The 23,436-nt window shown below is 39.1% G+C and overlaps 1 protein-coding gene across 1 annotated transcript in view; it reads left to right on the top strand.

The window, feature by feature from the left end:
- Positions 1-23,436, top strand: part of SUPT16H (SPT16 homolog, facilitates chromatin remodeling subunit) — a 51,789-nt gene that overhangs the window by 26,965 nt on the left and 1,388 nt on the right. The window contains exons 8-25 of the mRNA XM_037039856.1: positions 1,653-1,743; positions 3,417-3,490; positions 3,854-3,966; positions 9,450-9,515; positions 9,643-9,738; positions 9,823-9,938; positions 10,021-10,174; positions 10,692-10,819; positions 11,533-11,668; positions 11,772-11,898; positions 12,140-12,258; positions 12,747-12,872; positions 13,201-13,313; positions 13,589-13,664; positions 14,289-14,458; positions 21,740-21,869; positions 22,557-22,686; positions 22,826-22,903. Of these exons, the coding sequence (XP_036895751.1) occupies positions 1,653-1,743; positions 3,417-3,490; positions 3,854-3,966; positions 9,450-9,515; positions 9,643-9,738; positions 9,823-9,938; positions 10,021-10,174; positions 10,692-10,819; positions 11,533-11,668; positions 11,772-11,898; positions 12,140-12,258; positions 12,747-12,872; positions 13,201-13,313; positions 13,589-13,664; positions 14,289-14,458; positions 21,740-21,869; positions 22,557-22,686; positions 22,826-22,903 (2,043 nt within the window). The remainder of the gene's footprint in view (positions 1-1,652; positions 1,744-3,416; positions 3,491-3,853; positions 3,967-9,449; positions 9,516-9,642; positions 9,739-9,822; positions 9,939-10,020; positions 10,175-10,691; positions 10,820-11,532; positions 11,669-11,771; positions 11,899-12,139; positions 12,259-12,746; positions 12,873-13,200; positions 13,314-13,588; positions 13,665-14,288; positions 14,459-21,739; positions 21,870-22,556; positions 22,687-22,825; positions 22,904-23,436) is intronic.

The raw sequence follows: 23,436 nt of genomic DNA, 5'->3' as shown, positions 1-23,436 counted from the left end.
GACCTTCATCGTATTGAGGTGCATTTCTTCTGTACCCACTTTCTTGAGAGTTTGTTGTAAGTGGGTGTTGATTTTTTTTAATCCTCACCTGAGGATATGTTTATTGATTGGGGGGAGGAGAGAGTGAGAGAAACATGAATGTGAAAGAGAAACATCAATCTGTTGCCTCCCCTATGTGCCTCCACTACTCACAGCCTAGCTATGTGCTCTGACTGGGGCTCAAACCCACAGCCCTTTGATGCACTGGATGATGCTCCAACAAACTAAGCCACCCAGCCAGGGTTAGGTGTTCAATTTTGCCAAGTACTTTTCCTGCATCTATTGAGATGATATATGATTTTTATCCTTTATATTTTAATGTGGTGTATCATTGATTGACTTATGTGCGTTGACTCATCCTCACATTCCTGGAATAAATCCCACTTGATTTCAGTGTATGATCCTTTTAATGTAGTTTTGAATTTGGAAGAATCTTAGAGTGTTCTGAGAACTAGTAGTGTCTCTACCAACAAAATGTATAATGTTAATTCTACATTGAATGGATAGAAATAATCTTAGTGTAAGAGCAGAACTAATAGCAACCCTGCTCAACAAGAAACCACGTCTTGCTAACTGGCTAAATGGAACTTTCTATTTACCACCATGAACCCACTTGGTAAGCCCATTCGTGTTGCCCAAAGCTTCCAGACATCATTTCTTCATGATATCTCAAGTCAGTTTTGAGAAATCCTGCTGGTCATGGCTTGTTTAATGAGGGTAATGATCCCTCTGAGGCTACCATATCTAGACTACTCTGGCTTGAAATATCTATTTATACCTAAATTCTGAAAAATCAATGCCAGAGTACTTCTGTAGTCCTGTTTTTAAAATGTATAATAACTTGAATGTGTTGCCATTTACCCATACTTTAAAAACTTTCTTTTTTTAAAAAAAGTATATTTTGTCGATTATGCTATTACATTGTCCCACCTTTTTCCTCCCCTTTATTCCCCTGCAACCCGCCTCTCACCAGCATCTCCCCCACCTTAGTTCATGTCCATGGGTTGTACATATAACTTCTTTGGCTTCTCCATTTCCTACACTATTCTTAACCTTCCCCTGTCTATTTCGTACGTACAATTTATGCTTCTTATTCCCTGTACGCTTTCACCATTCTCACATAAAAACTTTCACTGAGACCACCTGGTATTCCAGTCTTTCAGGTCAGTGATTCTCAAATAGCATAGTTGAGAATGACAGGGTGGATTGTTTTTAAAAATACTAATTTCTAAGCCTTCACATTTCTGAAAGGAACTGTATTCCTTACTTTACACCTTGAGAAACACTGCTTTAGGAAATATAATAAGGGGAGTGGAAATGTTCATTTAAAAATATACTTTGGGCCCTGGCTGGTGTAGCTCAGTGGATTGAGCGCAGGCCTGTGAACCAGAGGATTGAGGTTCGAGTCCCAGTCAGGGCACACGCCTGGGTTGCAGACAAGGTCCCAGCAGGGGACTCACAAGAGGCAACCATACATTGATATTCTCTCCCTCTTTCCTTCCCTTTCCTTCTAAAGATAAATAAATAAAATCTTTAAAAATATATATATATATATAGTTTTGTTTTTTAATTTTCTGGAAGATACTCATGTTCTCTTTCTGGATTGTCATTAGGTGTGAAGATATGTGATGTATATAATGCTGTCATGGATGTTGTTAAAAAGCAGAAGCCCGAACTGCTGAACAAAATTACCAAAAACCTAGGGTAAGATGCCATGGATATACGTTGTTGCTCTGAGTCATATTTCATGACTGGCTGTGGTCAGGCAGAATATTCTTAGATTGATTCAACCAACATTTATGGACTGTTACGGACTAGTACACTTAACTGTGTGCCAGGCACACAATGTTACCTGAAAATGTGAGACAGATTTAAGTTCTGCAACGAGGAATGGGGTGGAGATTTCTCTAGACTGATATAGTAGATGCCAGTAGGTATTCTAGGCTTCAGTTACAAATGTTAGAAAGCATTACATGCTATATTTCCTCTCTCGGAGCATCTCACCTCACATTTGAAAATTAAATGCTATGAGCCTTATAACCCTGTGATTGCTCTTCTGGGCATATATCTGAAGAAACCCAAAACACTGCTTTGAATATACTCACCCCTATGTTCATTGAATAGCCAAGCTATGAAAACAGCCCAAGTGCCCATCACTGTACAAGTCAATTAAAAAACTATGGTACCTACATAAAATGGAATATTACTTGTCTGTATAAAAGAAAAAATCTTACCATTGGCCATAGCATGGATGGACCTAGAGAGTATTATGCTAAATGAAATGAGTGAGTTAGAGGAAAACAAATACCATGTGATTTTACTTATACATCGTCTCTAACAAACATGAAAACAGACACAGACTCATAGATACAGAGGATAGACTGATGGTTGCCAGAGGGGAGGGCAGTGAGGAATTGAGAAGTGCAGATTGGTAGTTAAAAATAATCATGGGGACACAAAGTACAGCATGGGAAGTAGGAAATATAGTTAGTAATATCGTAAGTGTATAGTGTCAGTTGGATACTGGAAATAGAGGGAACACTTTGTAAAGTATGTGATTGTCTAATCACTATGCTGTACTTGTTTAAATTTTTATTTCATCCAGTGTTTTGCAAGTGTATTTGACCATTAAACACTTAGAAATAACTGGTAACATCTTAATAGAACCAAAGACATTTTGGGAAACAAAAGCTCTAGGCAACCTCCTTAGATGGAAATTAGCGTGGGGTATACAGTTACTTTCGGGATTCTCTAATGGACAAGAGGAAATGTATTGATTTGATACTAGGTCTTGGCCCAGGTGACTTAAGGAGTCTGGTTATCAGCATTCCACTACAATAACCTCTCTCTTTACCCAGTTATTACTGTGTTAATAATGTGCCCCTTAATAGTCTCTGCTAAGCGGAAAGGAAAACTCCCTAACTTGATTTCAAGGTGGAGATTAAAATTTAAATGTGAGTGTATAAGCTAAAATAAATAACACGATATAATAAATGTTAAGTGGAGTACTTAATTAGGATATTATTTTCAACTTAAAGTGCAAAGACTTCTCTAATCTTCCTTAACTGACTGATGAGCAACAGCAAATCACTCAACATGTTTGCCTGCCTTCTCTTTAAAATTAAAATAGGATGTATTTTGGGAGCATTTAAGATCTTGCTCCCTGGCATTTCTTGTCAGTTTGGCTCAAATAAACTCTTACTGGGGAAAAAAAAAAGATTGCTCTGTCTGTGTTGTTGCTCCTCCTTGTCCTACTGCTTTACTAGTAAACTCTTCCACTTTAAACTAAAAAAAAAAGGAAAGAAAGAAATAGCATATATTGCACGTGACCTGTGTACAAGATATAGCCGATTGCTGAAGTGTCTCTTCTTTTTTAGGTTTGGAATGGGAATTGAATTCCGTGAAGGCTCTTTAGTAATTAATAGTAAGAATCAGTACAAACTGAAGAAAGGTAAGTTACATTCATGCAATAGGAAAATACTGTTTTGTTTTAATTTTTTCTTTATTTTATTTATTTTATTTTTAGACAGGGAAGGAGAGAGAGAGGGAGAGAAACATCAGTGTGTCATTGCCTCCCATGCACACCCTAGTGGGGACTCAGCCTGCAACCCAGGCATGTGCCCCGACTGGGAATCAAACCAGCGACCCTCTGGTTCACAGGTCTGCACTCAGTCCACTTAGCCACACAAGACACGGCAGAAAAATACTGTTTTGAATAATTTCCTTTAGCTTTGTCTCTCCCTCTTTTCTACATAAAATCTACATTTTTCTGTCCTTTCACAGTCATGGTCTGATTCCTGTTTTGCTATTTTAGGGATGGTTTTCAGCATCAATTTGGGATTCTCAGACCTGACTAACAAGGAAGGGAAGAAACCAGAAGAGAAAACGTATGCCCTATTCATTGGTGACACAGTGCTTGTGGATGAGGTATGTATGCTTCTTAAACTTTTGAGTGCTCATGAATTGACTTTTGAGGGACATTTTGTACTTCTTAAAGGTCTTTGAGGGGAGATGACCTAGCCAAAGGAACAAATGCATGTGAAAGCCTGACCGAATACAGCTAGGAGTAGAGATTGTACTTCAAGTACAGGGAATGATTTAAACCAAATTTACACATTGTGGCTTGAACCGTGATGGTATCAGCTAATTCTAATAATGGAACTGATTTCTTTTTTAAGTAATAGTTTTACTGAGTTTCAATTTATATACCTTATAATTCACCCACTTAAAGTGTACAGTCTAGCCCTGGCTGGTTTGGCTGAGTGGATTGAGTGCCAGCCTGTGAACCAAAGGGTCACTGGTTCAATTCCCAGTTGGGGCACATGCCTGGGTTGTGAGCCAGTCACCAATGGGGAGTGCATTAGAAGCAACCACACATTGATATTTCTCTCCCTCTCTTTCTCCTTCCCTTCTGTATCCAAAAATAAATAAAATCTTTTGTGTGTGTGTCCAGTCTAGTGATTTTTATTATATTCACAATTGTTCAGTCATCACCGCAATCTAATTTAGGAACATTTTCACCTCAGAAAGAAACTCTGTACCCATTAGCAGTCATTCCCTGTATTCCCTTCCAAGTCCTCTAGGCTTAGACAATGACCAAACCGCTTTCTGCCTTGAAGTATTTTCCTGTTCTGATTATTCGTGGTCTTCTGCGACTGTTTGTTTTTGTTTTGTTATGTTTCGGTTTTTTTGCTTAGCTGGAAGTGATTCTTGATGATGGTGGTGGGATGATGATACCAAAAATTTCATTGTTCTTAAAGAACACATGGACAACAACTAAGGGGGGTAGAAATGGGAGGGAGGTGGGGAGCACTGCGGCGTGGGCTGGGATGGGAGTAAAAAACAGAAAGCAGTACTTGAACAATAATTAAATTAAAAAATTAAAAAACTTTTTTTCATTGTTCTTATAAGCTAAGCACTTTGATTCATTAATTTATTGATGCATTAATAGGGTTATCCTGACAGCTGTAATCCTATTAAGTAGATACTCTCTTTTTTCTTTTCAATATATTTTATTGATTATGCTATTACAGTTGTCCCATGCCCCCTCTCCCTGCACACCACCTCCCTCACCATTCACCCCTCCTCCTTAGTTTATGTCCATGTGTCACAAGTTCTTTAGATTCTATATTTCCCATACCATTCTTGGCCTCCCCCAGTCTATTTTCTGCCTACTGTCTATGCTACTTATTCTCTGTACCTTCTCCCCTCACCTACTCTTCCCACTCCCCTGTTGCTAACCCTTCATGTGATCTCCATTTCTGTGGTTCTGCTCCTGATCTAGCTGTCCTCTTAGTTTGCTTTTGGTTTAGTTGTGGTTGTTAATAACTGTGAGTTTGCTATCCTTTCACTGTTCATATTTTTCATCTTCTTTTTCTTAGGTAAGTCCCTTTAACATTTCATATAATAAGGGCTTGGTGATGATGAACTCCTTGAATTTGACCTTATCTGAGAAGCACTTTATCTGCCCTTCCATTCTAAATGAATGCTTTGCTGGATAGAGCAATCTTGGATGTAGGTCTTTGGATTTCATGACTTGGAATACTTCTTTCCAGCCCCTTCTTGCCTGTAAGGTCTCTTTTGAGAAATCCACTGACATTCTGATGGGTCCTCCTTTGTAGGTGACAGTCCCCTTATCTCTTGTTGCTTCCAGGATTCTCTCCTTCATTTTAATCTTGGCTCATGTAATTATGATGTGCCTTGGTGTGTTCCTTCTTGGGTCCAACTTCTTTGGGACTCTCTGAGCTTCCTGGATTTCCTGGAAGTCTATTTCCTTTGCCAGATTGGGGAAATTCTCCTTTATTATTTGTTCAAATAAGTTTTTCATTCATGCTGTTCCTCTTCCCCTTCTGGTATCCCTATAATTCAGATGTTGGAACGTTTAAAGATGTCCTGGAGGTTCCTAAGCCTCTCCTCATTGTTTTTGAATTCTTATTTCTCCATTCTTTTCTGTTTGGTCATTTTTTTCTTCCTTCTGGTCCACTTCCTTGATTTGAGTCCCAGTTTCCTCTCCATCACTATTGGTTTCCTGTGCATTTACCTTGATTTCACTTAGCATAGCCTTCATTTGTTCCTCTAATTTGTGACTAAAATCATCCAGTTCTGTGAGCATCCTGATCACCACTGCTTTGAACTGTGCATCTGGAAGGTTGGCTATCTCTTGGTCGCTTAGAAGTATTGGCTGTGGGGCTTTGAGCTGTTCCTTTTTTTTTTTTGAATTTTATGAACAATGGATATTTTATTTTTTTTATTTAGCTCTTGTTCAAGTACAGTTTTCTTTCTTGTATTCCCAGCCCTCCCCCCGCCCGCCCCGCCCCCCCCCTCCCCCAGTGCTCCCCACCTCCCTCCCATGAGCTGTTCTTGAGCCATAGTGTTTTGGTCTGCTTGCACCTGTTATGTATGAGGGGCAGAGCCTCAGGTGTTCACCAGGGTGGGGCAACCCAGTTGCTGGGTTGTGACGCTATATGTGGGGGTGGGGTCAGAGAGGAGCAGTGGTGTTTGTTCGCTCTCAATGGGATTTCTGATCCCCTCTGCTGCTTCCCACAAGCAAACCAGGCCCCTTGGTGCCGGCTCCTGGGTGTGTGGGCCTGTGCACCCTCCAGGACCCCGTGGGTCTCTCCAACAAACTCTGTGAGCCTGGGAGCTTCTTCTGGCACCTTGACCCTGAAAGTTTTTCCAGTTGGTGCTTTTAGGCTTTAATTCCCGTTGCTGGGGTCCTAGCATACATGGTCTGTCTCAGTGCTCGCTCCTTCACCTGGTTTATCTGAGTGTGAATGTGTGGCTGTGGTCACCAGCCGCCTTGCGCCCTCACTGGGTCTGCCTGTTGCCACTCCACACCTGGGATCTGCCAACTTCCACCTATGTGCCTGGGTCAGCTGGCCACTTTTTCCTTTACAACCCGACCCGGCTACGAGAGCCACTGACTCCGCCCCTCTTACCAATCTGGCCGAATGGTTTGTTGTTGTCAGATTTCCGTACAGTTCAATTTTCTGTATTTTGGTTGCGTTTTTGTTACTAAAACTTTGTTGTCTTTAAACTTCATTGTGCAAGGAGGCACAGTGCTTCCACCTACGCCTCCATCTTAGCAGGAAGTTAAAGTAGATATTCTTACCCTCGCATACAGAAAAGGAAACTGAAGCAGAGAGAAGTTTAATTAATTTGTCAAATGTTACATGGCTAGATAGTCATTGTGCCAGGTTTCAAATCAGGCCTGTATTCTTAGTCATTATTCTGATGTTGCCTCACAAATTATAGTTCCTACTGAAAGGTTGGGACCTCAGAACTGTATTTACTATTTTTTAACAAATACATTTTATTGATCATGATATTACAGTTGTCCTATTTTCCCCCCTTCACTCCCCTCCACCTTGCACACCCCCTCCCACCCACATTCCCTCTCTTTAGTTTGTGTCCATGTGTTGTACATATAAGTTCTTTAGCTTCTACATTTCCCATAGTATTCTTGCCCTCCCCCCTATCTATTTTCTACCTACCATCTATGCTATTTATTTTCTGTACCTTTTTCCCCTCTCTCCTCCTCCCACTCCCCTGTTGATAGCCCTCCATGTGATCTCCATTTCTGTGGTTCTTTTCCTGTTCCAGTTGTTTGCTTAGGGTTTGTTGTTGTTGTTGTTTTAGGTGTAGTTGTTAATAATTGTGAGTTTGCTGTCATTTTACTGTACATGTTTTTTATCTTCTTTTTTTTAGATAAACCCCTTTAACATTTCATATAATAAGGGCTTGGTGATGATGAAATCCTTTAACTTGACCTTATCTGGGAAGTATTTTATCTGCCCTTCCATTCTAAGTGAAAGCTTTGCTGGATAGAGCAATCTTGGATGTAGGTCCTTGCCTTTCATGACTTGGAATACTTCTTTCTAGCCCCTTCTTGCCTGTAAGGTCTCTCTTGAGAAATCAGCTGACTGTCTGAAGGGAACTCCTTTGTAGATGACTGTCCCCTTATCTCTTGCTGCTTCTAGAATTCTTCATTTTAATTTTGGGTGATGTGATTATGATGTGCCTTGTTGTGTTCCTCCTTGGATCCAAGTTCTTTCGGACTCTCTGAGCTTCTTGGACTTCCTGGAAGTCTATTTCCTTTTCCAGGTTGGGGAAGTTCTCCTTTATTATTTGTTCAAATAAGTTTTCCACTTGTTCCTCTTCCCCTTTCCCTTCTGCCCCCCCCCCCCCCATAATTCCAATGTTGGAATGTTTAAAGATGTCCTGGAGGTTCCTAAGCCTCTCATTTTTTTGAATTAAGTTTCTTCATTCTTTTCTGATTCGATATTTTTTTCTTTCATCTGGTCCATTCCATTGATTTGAGTTCCAGTGTCCTTCCCATCACTCTTGGTTCCCTGTACATTTTCCTTCATTTCACTTAGCGTAGCCTTCATTTTTTCATCTAATTTGCAACCAAATTCCACCAGTTCTGTGAGCACCCTGATTCCCAGTGTTTTGAATTGTGCATCTGATAGGTTGGCTATCTCTTTGTTGCTTAGTTGTATTTTTTCTAGAGCTTTGATCTGTTCTTTAGTTTGGGCCTTTTTTTTTTTTTTGTCTTGATGCGCCTATGTAGTGAGGGGCAGAGCCTTAGGTATTCTCCAGGGCGGGGCAACCCAGTTCCTGGGTTGTGACACTATATTTGGGACAAGGGTCCAAGTGGGAACAGTGGTGTCTGCTCCGCTCTCTGCCAGATTTCAGTCACTTTCCCTGCTTCCTACAAGCAAATTGGGCTCTTCTGGTGCTGATTCCCGTGTGGGTGGGTTCATGCATGTTCTGGGACCCTGTGGGTCTCTCCAATGAACTCTCCTGTGAGGCTGGGAGTTTCTCCAGGCACTTCAACCACTGTTTTCACTCAGTGGTTTGAGGCTTTATTTCCCTGCACTGGAACCCTGGCTACTGCAGTCTGCCTCACTCCCCAGTTTCTCCTGGTTTATCTGCAAGTGAATGTAGGACCACCCAGCCTGCCAGCCACCATGTGCACTGCACCCCTTCACAATCTGCTGCCTTGTTGGGTCCCCCAGCTGCTGCCCTGCACTCCCAGGCCCACGCTAGCTGCCACTTTGCCCTTAGCCCTCTTTGTCCCAGAGCCCAACTCCACCCCTCCTACCAGTCTGGATGAATGTGTCTAACTCCTTGGTTGTCAGACTTCTATACAGTTCAATTTTCTATCAGTACTGGTTGTTTTTTGTTTTTAAATTGTTGTTGTCCTTATTTTGGTTGTGCAAGGAGGCACAGTATATCTATCTACCTATGCTTCCATCTTGGCTGGAAGTCCAGAACTGTATTTATTCTTTATTATCTTTGATAAAGATACCGGTCCGAAGCATTGCTGAGGTACGTACTACTTTAAAAGGCGAAAGTGTTTCATTTAAGAGTTCTTATAGATATCTGACTTCTCCCTATTACTCTAGGATGGCCCAGCCACTGTTCTCACTTCTGTGAAGAAGAAAGTAAAGAATGTGGGCATTTTTCTAAAGGTAGGTGGCATAGGAAGGTTGGGTACAGTGATGAAGATAAACAATAATTAAAATTAAAAAATTTTTAATTTAGATTTTTGCTGAAAAATTAAAACCCAAATTTCTGATTATAACATTTTCCCCAAAGAATGAGGATGAAGAAGAAGAGGAAGAGGAGAAAGACGAGGCTGAAGACCTGTTGGGAAGAGGTTCTCGGGCAGCATTGCTTACAGAGAGAACACGAGTGAGTTTGCTGTTTTAGACTGCATTGATCTGATGTCTGTCATGTGGTTCACATGTTCTGACAGTTTGGGGTTTTCTTCTCCAGAATGAGATGACTGCAGAAGAGAAGCGAAGAGCACATCAAAAAGAACTAGCAGCTCAACTCAATGAGGAAGCAAAGAGGCGACTGACTGAACAGAAAGGAGAACAGCAGATTCAGAAGTAAGTTTGCATTGAGCGGTGAGGTGGTCTCAGGATTATGTACGTGATTGAAATTTCTCATAAAATTTTATCTCTACTCCAGAGCTCGCAAATCTAACGTGTCCTATAAAAACCCATCTTTGATGCCTAAGGAACCACATATTCGGGAAATGAAGATCTATATTGATAAGAAATATGAGACTGTAATAATGCCTGTGTTTGGCATAGCAACACCTTTTCATATTGCCACGATCAAGGTACTAACATTGAATTAGGTTTTCTACATGCTGGTTCTTAAAGTAGATTATTGTTCTGTCTAAATGATCTGTCCCACTCTTCTTCAGACTCTGCCCTTCTCACTTATCTCCTGCTCTCACTTTCCTTTCTTTCCAGTTTTCATCTTTGTAGAAATTTAAATGATCTAGTCTAGAAACATAACTTTTCTCTCTTTCCTTGAACATTTTTTAAGCATTTTTTAACCTGTAGTTTTACACATAGCATAAGGTACTTGGAGAACTTGTGATTCTTTTGGAAGCACATTTGGTCATGTGAGAAGATACGTGAAATATGTAGTTTATTAGATTGATTGAATTTATTGGGGTGACATTGGTTCACAAAACCATACAGGTTTCATGTGTTTATTACATTTACGTTAAGGTTTACAGGCAGGTTTAGCAGTCAGCTTGTAACTCCTAACTTGATTTTAGCATTCTAATTTTTATCAAGAAAATAATCCTGTTTGTTTATTTCAATGGTTTTTCTTTTCTTCAACAGAATATAAGTATGTCGGTGGAGGGAGATTATACTTACTTGCGAATTAACTTCTATTGCCCAGGCAGTGCTTTGGGCAGGAATGAGGGCAACATTTTTCCTAATCCAGAAGCCACTTTTGTCAAGGAAATGTGAGTCCCCAGGGAAACAACCATCCCCAAATTCCTGCTGGCTGGGGCAGCTCTCTCAGAAATACCTCCTTTTCTGTGCTGTGTCCACCCCTTCTACTGAATGGCACAGCGTCCCTCAGTGGCACTTGTTTAGGATCACCTTGCTGTGTACTCTCTTGAGAATAGTACATAATTTAGAACCCTCATGAGATGGGTACAGGATTTATCTAGATGGTCACTTAGTAAGTTATTTAATGTCTAATCACTGGGGTATACATCTGAAAGTAATTTAATATTGTATGTTGAAATATATTGAAACATAAAAAACGATTAAAAAATAAACTTCTAAAACTCAATTTACAAAAAACATACTGTCCTCATGAAAATATTTTATACTAACTGCATATATTTTGCAGTAGAATTTCAAGGAAATGTGTGCCATGTTGGAGTCTTTTCTCTTGTGGTGTGGAATGGGATAATTTGGAAGGTTATGCCAGGTTTGAAAAATAAGTGTGATTGCCCCATCCAGCGGATTAGCCATTCAGAACATTCTCTGTTTAAGAGAGAAGGAAGGGAGAGTTATTTATTTATTTAGCTTGCCAGGTGTTGTCTCACCCACCATTCAGTGGTACTGTTTTCTTCTAAAAGCATTAAGCCAGTTACAAAATACATAATGAGTGCAGGTCACCCATCCCAATGAAGAAACTTACATAAATGCTTCCCCCTGTCTACAGTACATACCGAGCTTCAAATATGAAGGCACCTGGAGAACAGACAGTACCAGCCTTGAACCTTCAGAATGCTTTCCGAATTATAAAAGAAGTACAGAAGCGTTATAAGACTCGGGAAGCAGAAGAGAAAGAGAAGGAGGTAAGCCTGGACGTAGAAAAAGCACCTTTCTGCAAAAGAGTACATGGGTTTTGGGGACATGTAAAGATACATGAATGTTCACATTGATTTTCATTCTGCTTAGGGCATTGTGAAACAAGACTCCCTGGTGATCAATCTAAATCGGAGTAACCCCAAACTGAAAGATTTATACATTCGCCCTAACATTGCCCAGAAAAGGATGCAAGGTTCACTGGAGGCCCATGTCAATGGTATGGATGATCTCTCACGGGCCTGGGACATCAGGGACACATGTGTAGGAATGACAGATCAGACAGTCCAGTATGAGAGTCTGGGAGGAATCTACTTAAATTGCTGTATGCACAGAATGAAAGGAAAGCTCTCTGTACAGTTGTTGGTATTTCCTTTGACCTTGTTCAAATCAGTCAGGAAAGCTTCAGTGACTTTTGGCCAAACTGTTGGTGCTGCTTGGTAATTAGCTGCTTCCCCCAGGCTTCCGCTTCACATCTGTTCGAGGAGACAAAGTGGATATCCTGTACAATAACATCAAGCATGCGTTGTTTCAGCCCTGTGATGGAGAAATGATTATTGTCTTGCACTTTCACCTCAAGGTATACCTTTCTACTTACCAGCTCTGTGATCTCTGTGATCTCTGTGATCTTTCTGTTAGCCTCTGTCCTTTAAAGTAGTGATGAAATTGTCGCCGATCACATAAGGTCATTAAGAAGATTGAGTAAAATAATGTTTATAAAGTTCATGGTGCCTAACATCTAGAAGGTGCTAAGCATGGTGTGATATATAAAGACCACGAAAATAGAAGGTTTCCAAATTCCTCTTTCTGAAATAGAAAGTTTTTGCTTTAGAGACAATTATTTACCAACATAATCTCCAAAGTTCATTTTAATAAGTAGGGGTACTTTTTATACCTTACACTCTTTCACATTCTCCAATATTATTTTATGGTGATTGCAGGAATGGTTTAACTACTTAAATGTTGTTGTTTATATATTTTCACATTTTGTTTGTTATCTGGCCTCCTCGTATGTAATGTAGACTAAGTCTTCTGACTTTTTTCTTATTCTTTACCTTATGCCCTCAGAACGCCATCATGTTTGGTAAGAAGCGGCACACAGATGTACAGTTTTACACAGAAGTGGGAGAGATCACCACGGACTTGGGGAAACATCAGCATATGCATGACCGAGATGACCTCTACGCTGAGCAGGTCAGTGAAATTCAGTATTTTATTTGTGGGGTAGTGAGCTAGGATGTGGTTCAAATCTAAGCTCAGTAATTGTTTTATTTTGTAAGCAACCCCTGAATCTGTCTACAGAATAACTCAGATACCTGCTGAGCTGGTGCGGTCCAGTGGTTTATGGATTAGACTTAGGTTGCAGACTCAGCTCTACAGTTAATGGTATGGTGGCCTTTAATTAGGTGTACCTATTAGTATCACAGGTGTGACTGCCAAAGCACTTCAGACTTTTTGAAAGGATATACTATTAACAAGTAAAGTGATGGCTATAATTAACTTGAATTTATTTCTTCTGCAGATGGAACGAGAAATGAGGCACAAACTGAAAACCGCCTTTAAAAATTTCATTGAGAAAGTAGAGGCTCTAACTAAGGAAGAACTGGAATTTGAAGTGCCTTTTAGGGACTTGGGGTAACATATCCCAACTTTTGGGGGGGCCTGGAAAGTTTCACTTTTAGAAAAATGGTTATTCTTCCTTTTTCATGTAACTGATAACATTTCTTTCCTCTTAAAGCTTTAAGGGGATGGGGTGAGTGGCTAAGACTGAGAGGCATCTGCTAGAAATAAGTCTATACCGAGTATGCTGGAGTTGTTGGGAATGGGAAAAGGAAGTACGTTTATTGGTGGCAGTAGCAGTTTCTCTTGCATTGAGTTTAGTCTTGAGTTTCTTTTCTTTTCTGTTTCAGATTTAATGGAGCTCCCTATAGGAGTACCTGCCTCCTTCAGCCCACTAGTAGTGCACTAGTAAATACTACAGAATGGGTAAGTATTTCTACCTCCTTTTAGTAAGAAAAGTATTAGAGAAAAAGGGAAGTGGGTATTCTGAGAACTAGATCCTTGTTATTTCTTATGATTTTCACTTTTGATATTCACTTATCTTAGATATAATACTTAATGAACAAATGGTTCTTTAAAAGCCTTTCTAAATAGCCCTGGCTGGTGTAGCTCAGTGGATTGAGCTCGGGCCTGTGAACCAGAGGATTGCAGTTCGATTCCCAGTCAGAGCACATGCCTGGGTTGCCGGCCAGTTCCCTGCAGGCCAACTCCCAGCAGGGGACCCACGAAAGGCAACCATACATTGATGTTTCTCTCCACCTTCTTCCCCTCTAAAGATAAATAAATAAATTAAATCTTTAAAAAAAAGCCTTTCTAAATAGTTTTTTTTTTCATAGTTTCTTTACATTGTTTCCTTAAATTCTCTTGAGAGCAGATTTTGATCTTGCATTTTTTTTACTGGAGTTTCTTAATATGTTTTACTACTGTTGGTCTTTCTAAAAAACCAGTTTAATTATTTTTTATGTAGTGATTCAGAGTCTGAAAGTATTTGAAAATGCTAATGCTTAGGAAAAGTATTTATATGATAACGATCCATTTCTTCCTTGACAGCCACCATTTGTGGTGACACTGGATGAAGTGGAGCTGATTCACTTTGAGCGGGTTCAGTTTCACCTGAAGAACTTTGATATGGTAATTGTGTACAAGGACTACAGCAAGAAAGTGACAATGATCAACGCCATTCCTGTAGCCTCTCTTGACCCTATCAAGGAATGGTTGAAGTAAGTAAATCTGCCGGCAATGTCCCATTTACCCCATGAGCCCTATATAAGTATGGTTTCTTGTACATAAAAATCTGATATACTAAAAACGAGACTGTCATTGGGTTAGGGTATAGAAAAATTTGGGATCAGAGCTCTGGACTGTTTCTGAATACCCAGGAATAATTTATAGATACTACTTAACACAAGGAAAATCAAGGTCAGGTCTTTTCTGACCCTGTATGAGATCATACATACATACATACATATATACATACAATTTTCTATACACATTTATAATAATCTTTACAAAAAGTGGGGCCCTGGCTGGTATAGCTCAGTGGATTGAGCACAGGCCTGCAAACCAGAGGATCGCAGTTCGATTCCCAGTCAGGGCACATGCCTGGGTTGCAGTCCAGTTCTCTGCAGGCCAACTCCCAGCAGGGGACACACAGAAGGCAACCATACATTGATGTTTCTCTCCCTCTCTCCTTCCCCTCTAAAGATAAATAAATAAATAAAATCTTTTAAAAAAAAAAGTGGGGAGTGTTTCTTCTATCTTTTTACTGAGTTGACAGATAAAATTTTTTTAAAAATTTTTAGCTAATGCCCTGACTGGTATGGCTCAAAGGATCGAGTGCTGGCCTCTGAACCCAAAGATTTCTGGTTCAATTCTCAGTCAGGGCACATACCTAAGTTGCAGGCCAGGTCCCCAAGTGGGGGTGTGTGGGAGGCAACTGATCAATGTATCGCTCACACATTGGTGTTTCTCTCCCTCTCTTACTCTCTCCCTTCCCCTCTATCTAAAAATAAATAACATCTTTAAAATAAAAATAAAATGAAGTTTTAGCTGTTGACACCATATACTCACACATTAGCTAAAAGTATTTCTAATGGAGGTACTAGAACCCCAATAAATGAGATGTCCGTTACTCCACAGGTAAAGGGTGAAGCTTGAAAAGCCATGAGTATAGTTTGCTCTGCCCCTAAACTTCCCCCCACCTCTTATACTCCTGGAAAAGTAGGTGCTATAATTGTAGTTTCCTCTTAAATATTTTGAGAGCTTAGAAATAAAATGAGAAAAACAGAAATTTATGGTTTTCAAAATGATTTTCCTGAGAAACATGTAGAGGTAGGTGGTATAGGACCACAATGTGTGTGAGTGCATATGACTTTTTCAAATTGGCTTTATTGAGGTATAAGTTGTAATAAAATTTAGCAATATAAGTATATGATTTGATGATTTTTAAAAGATTTTATTTATTTTTTAGAGACAGGGGAGGGAGGGAGGGAGGAAGAGAAACATCCTTGTGCAGGAGAGGGACATCGATCTGTTGCCTCTCTCACACCCCTAACTAGGCCCCTGGCCTGCAACCCAGGTATGTGCCCTGACTAGGAATCAAACTGGCAACCTTTTGGTTAGCAGGTGGGCTCTCAGTCCCCTGAGCCACACAAGCCAGGGCTGATTTGATGAATTCTAAGAAACGTATACAGACTCATATCTACCATCATAATCAGGATAGAGAACATTTCCTTCACTCCTAAAAAGTGCTCATACCTTTTTATAGTCGATTCCTTAACCCCATTCTTGGTTTCTGTCACTGTACATTTTTCAGAAGAATCTAGAATTCTACATAAATGGAAATATACAGTATGTAATCTTTTGTATCTTGCATTCTTATCATAATGCTTTTGAAATTTATCCAAGTTACTGTGTAACAATACTATATTCCTATTTTATTACTAAGGAGTATTCCACTGTGGATAATCCGTATTTAACCCATTACCAGTTAATAGACAACCAGTTAATGGTTGTTTCCATTTGGGGACTATTATGAATAGCTACTGTAATAACATGTCTTTGTATAGACATATGTTTTCATTTCTCTTGGGTAAGTCACCTAAGATTGGGATTGCTGATAATATGGTTTAAATGTATGTTTAATTTTATAAAAATTATAAAGTCACTTTTTAGAGTGCTAGAAATCCCGCAGTGTATAAGGATTGTAATTGTTCCATATCCTCACCAGCACTTGTTGATACAACAATCTTTTTAATATTAGCTATTACAGTGTGTGTGTGGTGCTATCAATTTCATTGTGGTTTCACTTTGCATTTCCATGACTAATCATGTTGAGCATTTTTTCATATGCTTATGTGTCATTCTATACCTTTGATTATCTTCATAGTTTTTGCCCACGTTCAAAATCAGTTACTGATTTGGAAGAACTCTTTATTTTTTTCCTTCAAAACAATATAAATGTATTCTTTCACAGTTCTGAAGTCTGGAAGTCGAAAGTCATGGTGTCATCAGGGTGTGTTCCTTCTAGAGGATTTGAAAGAGAATCTGTTCCATGACGTTGTCCCAAGTTCTGATGGCTACAGGCAATTCTTGGTGTTGGCTTATAGACGCATCTGTGAGGGAAGAAAAATAAATTTCCTTCTATCCTTCTAAGTTTTTCTGGCTGTCCTAAATCAAATTGACATGAGACAGATTAATAGGAGAAAATTGCCAAATTGATTTTATATGTGCATGTAAAGTATATACAGGGCTCCATAAGAATATGAGACCCTGGAACAAATGGGATACTTACATCTTTTTTCGTTTATTTTAAAATATAGTTTATTGATGATGCTATTACAGTTATCACAATCTTCCCCCCATGCCTCCTCTGCCTGCCACCCCCATTCCCTCCAGTAGTCCCTTAGTTCATGTCCATGGGTAATGCATTTTTTTTGGCTATTCCATTACTCTTATTGTTCTTATCATATCCCTGTCTATTTTGTATCAGATTAGTTGTTGATAGTTGTGCATTTGTTGCCATTTTAATGTTCATAGTTCTAAACTTCTTTTTCTTATATAGTTCCCTTTAACATTTCATATAATAATGGCTTGGTGATGATGAACTCCTTTAGTTTTACCTTGTCTGGGAAGCACTTTATCTGCCCTTCCTTTCTAAATGATAGCTTTGCTGGATAGAGTCATCTAAGTTGTAGGACCTTATTTTTCATCACTTTGAATGCTGCTTGTCTGTTCCTCTTAGTCTGCAAAGTATCTTTTGAGAAATCAGCTGAAGGCCTTATGGGAACTCCTTTGTAGGTAACTCTCTGCTTTTCTCTTGCTGCCTGTAAGATTCTCTCTTTATCTGTAACCTTTAGCATTTTAATTATAATGTGTCTTGGAGTGGGTTTGTTTGGGACACTCTGTGCTTCCTGGGCTTGTATGTCTATTTCCTTCACCAAATTAGGGACATTTTCTTTCATTATTTTTTTTCAAATAAGTTTTCAATGTCTTTCTCAGAAGAAGGAGCTTCTTCTGGCACACCTATGATTCGGATGTTGGTATGTTTATAGATGTCTCCTAAGCTCTTTATTCTGTTCTCAGTATTTTAAATTCTTTTTCTTTATGCTGTTCTGATTGAATGCTTTTTTTCTTCCTTATGTTCCAAATTGTTGATTTGAATCTTGGCTCTATCCCTTCTATTGTTGGTTCCCTGTAAATTTTTCTTTATTTCACTTACTGCAACCTTCATTTCTGCCTGGGTCCTTTTATGCTGTTGCAATACCCAGTGAGTTCCTGCAGTATCCTGATAACCAGTGTTTTGAACCCTGCTTATCTCCATTTCATTTAGTTCTTTTCCTGGAGTTTTGTTCTGTTCTTGTGTTTGGGCAATATTCTTTGTCTCCTTAATTTGGCAGCCTCCCTGTGTTTTTTTATGTGTGTTAGGTACAGCTGCTTTGGACTCCATCTTAGTAGTGTGGTCTATTGTAGAAAAGGTAACTGTAAATTGTGTGGGGCGGAGCCTTAGGTAATTTCCCATTTCACCACTTTGTGGATCTGTATAGAGGAGGGCTCAGAGAGGAGACAGTGCTACTTCCTGGCCTCTGGAGGTTGCCTCGGAGGAAGCTCTCATGGCACTCACCCGCTTGCCAGTCATTTCACTTTCTCCCTGTATGCTGCCTGTGCCCTTCCAGCTATTGCCATGGTGCTGAATCTCAGAGAGAGTGGGTCTGTGTAAGTTCTAAATCTGTGTGGGCCCTTTAAGAGGAATCTCCTGAAAATCTGGCAGTTTCTTCTACTGCCCCAATCTCAACTGTTTTTTATAGCCAGAAGTTATGGGGATTTATCTTCCTGGCACTGGAATCCTGGGCTATGTGTTCTGGGGTAGGGCTGGGATTGCTCACTCCCAAGGTATTTCTCCCAGTGTTTATCCACCACCAATTACACCACCTCGCCACGCCTGTCAGTGCCTCTGCATCTCTGCCCTTCCTAACCGTCGGGATGACTGTGGCTTCTCTAAATCCTTGGTTGTTGGACTTCCATACAGCTTGATTTTCTGACAAATCTGGGTGTTACTTGTTTTGCAGTCTAGTTGTAATTTTTGCTGTAGTTATACATGGAGGTGAAGCATGTTCACCTATGCCTTCATCTTGAGTTGGAAGAATTCTTTAGGCTGGATACAAGTCCTTCATCAAATACTGGGTTTTGCATATATTTTCTTCCAGTAGTTTCTTTGACTTTTCATTTTCTTAAATGTCTTGTAGAAACTGAAAATATAACATTTTCATGAAACGTTGAGTCAACTCTTTCTTTATAACTGTGCCTTTATATCTTATCTAGTAAATTTTCTTAACCTAAGACAATAAAAATTCTTCTGTTTTCTTCTAGAGTTCTGTAGGTTTAGACCTTATATTTAGGTTTGTGATTCATGTTAATTTTTTACTGTGGTATAAGCATTGATTCATACTTTGTATGTGTATATGAACATATGGAACATATCTCTCCAATTCCAGTGTGAATTGTTGAAATTATCCCTTACCCATTCATTGAATTACCTTGACATCTTTGTCCAAAATATTTTTAAAAAGACCATGTAGGAGAGGGTCTATTTCTGAATTGTGTTCTATTCGTCTGGTATGTGTGTGTCTTTATACTGATACCATACTGCCTTGTTTATTGTAGCCTTACAGGTAAGTGTTGAACTCAAATAGGCAGTCCTCCAACTTTGTTCAAAGTTGACTATTATTATTTTAGTTGTTCCATATAAATTTTAGAATTATCTTGTGTCTTTGAACAACCTGGTCTGTTTCATCTGAGTTACGAACTTTAGTATTTGTATAATCTATAATGCTGTCCCATTTCATTCCTAGTATCGATCATTTGTTTTCTTTTTGTATTGGTCAATCAGACTACAGGCGTGTGAATTTTATTGATTGTTTTTATCATCATGAAATGTCCTTCCTTATCCTAGAAATGTTTCTTATTTTGCAACCAGCTTGGTGTAATATTACTTTAGACGTTTAGCTTTGGTTAGCCCAGCCCGTCTTTCTTCTATCCTTTTAACTTACTTTATATTAAAGTGGCTTACTTGTAGAGAGCATACATCTGGGTCTCAGTTTTTTTAATTCATTCTGAAGATGTTTATATTTAATGTAATTATCAGTGTGGGTGGGTTTAAATCTACCATTTTGCTATTTGTTTTCTTGTCTGTGTTACGTTGCTTTTCTCCTTTTTATGATTTCTTTTAGATTCATTTTTTGACTGTATTTTCATAGTTGGTGACTAACTACACCTCTTTGTTTTACTTTTATAGTATTCGTTCTAAGGTTTACATACATGTCTTATTACAATCTGCTTTCAAATAATACATCACTGCTGTTGGAAAGTTCTTATGCTTGTTTCTTCTGTCGTTTCTGCTATGTGGCATTCTATGAATGCCACAATTTGTTGTCATTGTTTTAGCTTTAAAACAGTTATCTTTTAATTTACAAAATAAGGGTGAAAGTCTTTTGTGTGACTCATACTTATCATTCTCAGTGCCCTCCATTCCATTGTGTAGTTCCAATCTTCTATCTATAGCCTTTTGCCATAATTTTCCTTTCCCTCATAAACCTTTAGCATGGTTTTCTGTGTAAATTGCCTCAGCTTATTTCTTGAAAGTATTTGGCTTTCATTCAGAAGGTATTTTCACTGGATATAGAATTCTAAGTTGATGGCCTTTTCTTTGAATATTTAAGATGTTGCTTCTTGTCTTTCAGCTTTCAGGATTTCTGATGAGATACCTGCTGTCATTCTTTGTCCTTCTCTTTTTTTCTCAGGCTGCTTTAAGATTTTCTTTGTCATTGGTTTTAAGCAGTTTGATGAGTAGGTGTTTTTTGGTGTGGTTTTCTTTATGATTACTCTGCTTGGTGTGCATTGGGCTTCTTAGGTCTGTGCGCTTTATTGTTTTCATCATATTTGGAAATGTTCTGGCCATGAATATTCAAATATTTTTGCTGTTTCCTCAGTCCCTCCTTTTTTTTTTTCAGAGAGTAAGTACACAATTTTTTTAACTCATCTTCAATTTCCCTCTTCTTTCTTGAACATATGGAATATATTTATAATTGCTTTTTAACATCTTTATTTGCTACTTCATCCATCATCTTTGTACTTTCTGGATCTGTTTTTGTTGGTTGAATTTTCTCCTGCTCCTTTTTATGCCTGGTAATTTGTGATTGGTTCCCAGACATTGTGACTCTATGTTTTGGGGTGCTAAGTTTTGTTATTTTAATTTTTTATACTCTATTCTAAGGTACAGTTGTTACTTGGATTCTGTTTGATCTTTCAAGAGTTGTTCTCAAATGTCACGAGTGCTGGACCAGAACAGCCCTGAGTCTGGGGCTAATTGGTCCCGTTGCTAAGGTAACAATCTTCTGAGAACTTGACTGGGTTCCCTGTGTGTCATGAGGTCTTTGCACTGAAGCTGATGGGAGCAAGAATTATCTCCTCCTCTGTGTGAGATCTGGGAAGTGTGTGGCCTATCGCTTCCTGGTGCTTTTTTGCCCAATTCTGATTAGTGCAGATCATGCTTGTGCAGAACAGTCCTCAGCCATAGAATTGAGGGAATCCCTCAGCAGATATCCAGAGCTTTCCCTGTCACTCTGTGCTACCCACACATTCTAGCTGTGTCAGCTTCCCCACACCCTCCTATCTTTCCCTCAATTCCAACAGCTTACCAGGTTCTAGTTAGGTTCTTCTTCCCTGAAGAAAATGGAAAAGAGGGGGATGAACTCAGACTTACTTAGTTGAGAGACAGAATTTGCTTCAGTTGGAATGCTGCTTTGATGTGAGGGCTAGTGCTCTGGGAGCCCAAATACCAGCTGTCTGGGGCATAGTCTGGTGGTACAGTGCAGAGAGTACCTGTTCCCATTCATTTAAGAAACGGTTATTTGCTCTTCAGAGATCTAACCACCAATCTGACACTGGTCCTTCTCAGAAAATGTACAGGATTGATTTTGACTTTGTAATGTCATTTCTCCCAGTTCTTGTGACATAAAGTATACAGAAGGCGTACAGTCCCTCAACTGGACTAAAATCATGAAGACTATTGTTGATGACCCTGAGGGCTTCTTCGAACAAGGCGGCTGGTCTTTCTTGGAGCCTGAGGGTGAGGTGCGTGAGTGTGGGGTTTCTCTTCTGCTATGTAGTTGCCCATTATTATTTGGGCAGTTAGAATAATGCCATATAAGTAGTACCTCAGAGACCAGAACAAGTGGGAAAATCTCTGAACACATCTTGGTATTATTGTTTCTCCAAATTAGATTTACATGTAAATGATAAATTAATTATTGGTAGCCATTGACAAGATTTCCTTGAAATTACAAAAACTGTTCTTTCAGTGAATTTCTTAGTATTTAGAGAAAATCTTTAAGAAAATTTTATGAGAATTGTTTTCCAAAAAATGGTCCTCTTACCTCTGTGTAATGCATTATTACTAAGAGTGTCTCTGCAGTTAATATTCCTGGGCAAGGAAGAATGAAGTGAATCTGTAAGAAATATTACTTATGAACTAGCCCTGGCTGGTGTAGCTCAGGAGATTGAGTTGCTGGCCTGTGAACCAAGAGGTTGCTGGTTCGATTCCCAGTCAGGGCACATTCCTGGGTTGCTGACTGGGTCCCCCATTGGGGGCGAGCAGAAGACAGCCAATCGATGTATCACTCGCACATTGATGTTTCTCTTTCTCCCCCTCTCTAAAAGTACATAAGTAAAATCTTTAAAAAATAAATACTAATTATGAGTTAGATATTTAGGGTATCTAATAAAACAGGAAATAATATTATTCTTTTTCTAATTCCCCAGGGTAGTGATGCTGAGGAAGGGGATTCAGAGTCTGAAATCGAAGATGAGACTTTTAATCCTTCAGAGGATGACTATGAAGAAGAAGAAGAGGACAGTGATGAAGATTATTCATCAGAAGCTGAAGAATCAGGTTAGTCTTCACAGAGAAAAGTTTTCTGTGGCTTCCTAATCTAATGTCATTTCTAGAGACTACTTTTTCAGAAGGGAAATATTCTATCATTTCATTTCATTTTAGTCTAATGACAAATGCTTAATCAATTTTATTCCAGACTATTCCAAGGAATCATTGGGCAGTGAAGAAGAGAGTGGAAAGGATTGGGATGAACTAGAGGAAGAAGCCCGAAAAGGTAATTTTTTTTTTTTAATTTTTAAACTTTTTTTTTGTTTTTTGAGGCACAGATTTCTAACATTTTAGTCCTTACCTACCAGAGGAAAAACAAGGCCTGGAATGTGTGTATATTCTCCAAGAGGCGTGACTGCATAAATGGATGCTTTTTTGATCTCCTCATGCCCCCAATGGGCCATTGCCATGACTGCCACAAGTCTTAGAAGGCCCCAGAATTAGGCCACTCAGTTTCTAAATCTAAGTCCTATAGTAGTTTAACGTTCCAGGCCTCTCCAAAGTTAGGAAAGTTTTTATAGTGCCAGTTTAATTACTGTGAAACCAAATGTCAAATGCAAGGCAAAGATGAAAGGAAATATTATCTACTGTATTCTAAGTATTAATGGGTACTTTGCATAGATTACTATACTTAATCCTAAAACAATTTTTCATTTTGTAAAAAAAACCAAGGCTCAGAAATGTTAAGGACTTGCCCAAGGTCACACAGCTGGTAAGTGACTAAGTAAAGATTAAAATCTTGGACTAACTCCAGACATG

This window comes from Sturnira hondurensis, unplaced genomic scaffold (genome assembly GCF_014824575.4).
Source record: "Sturnira hondurensis isolate 20B ecotype Veracruz unplaced genomic scaffold, ASM1482457v3 Scaffold0025484, whole genome shotgun sequence".
In the NCBI taxonomy this organism is placed as follows: domain Eukaryota; kingdom Metazoa; phylum Chordata; class Mammalia; order Chiroptera; family Phyllostomidae; genus Sturnira; species Sturnira hondurensis.
This window is presented reverse-complemented; position numbering and strand designations above follow the sequence as displayed.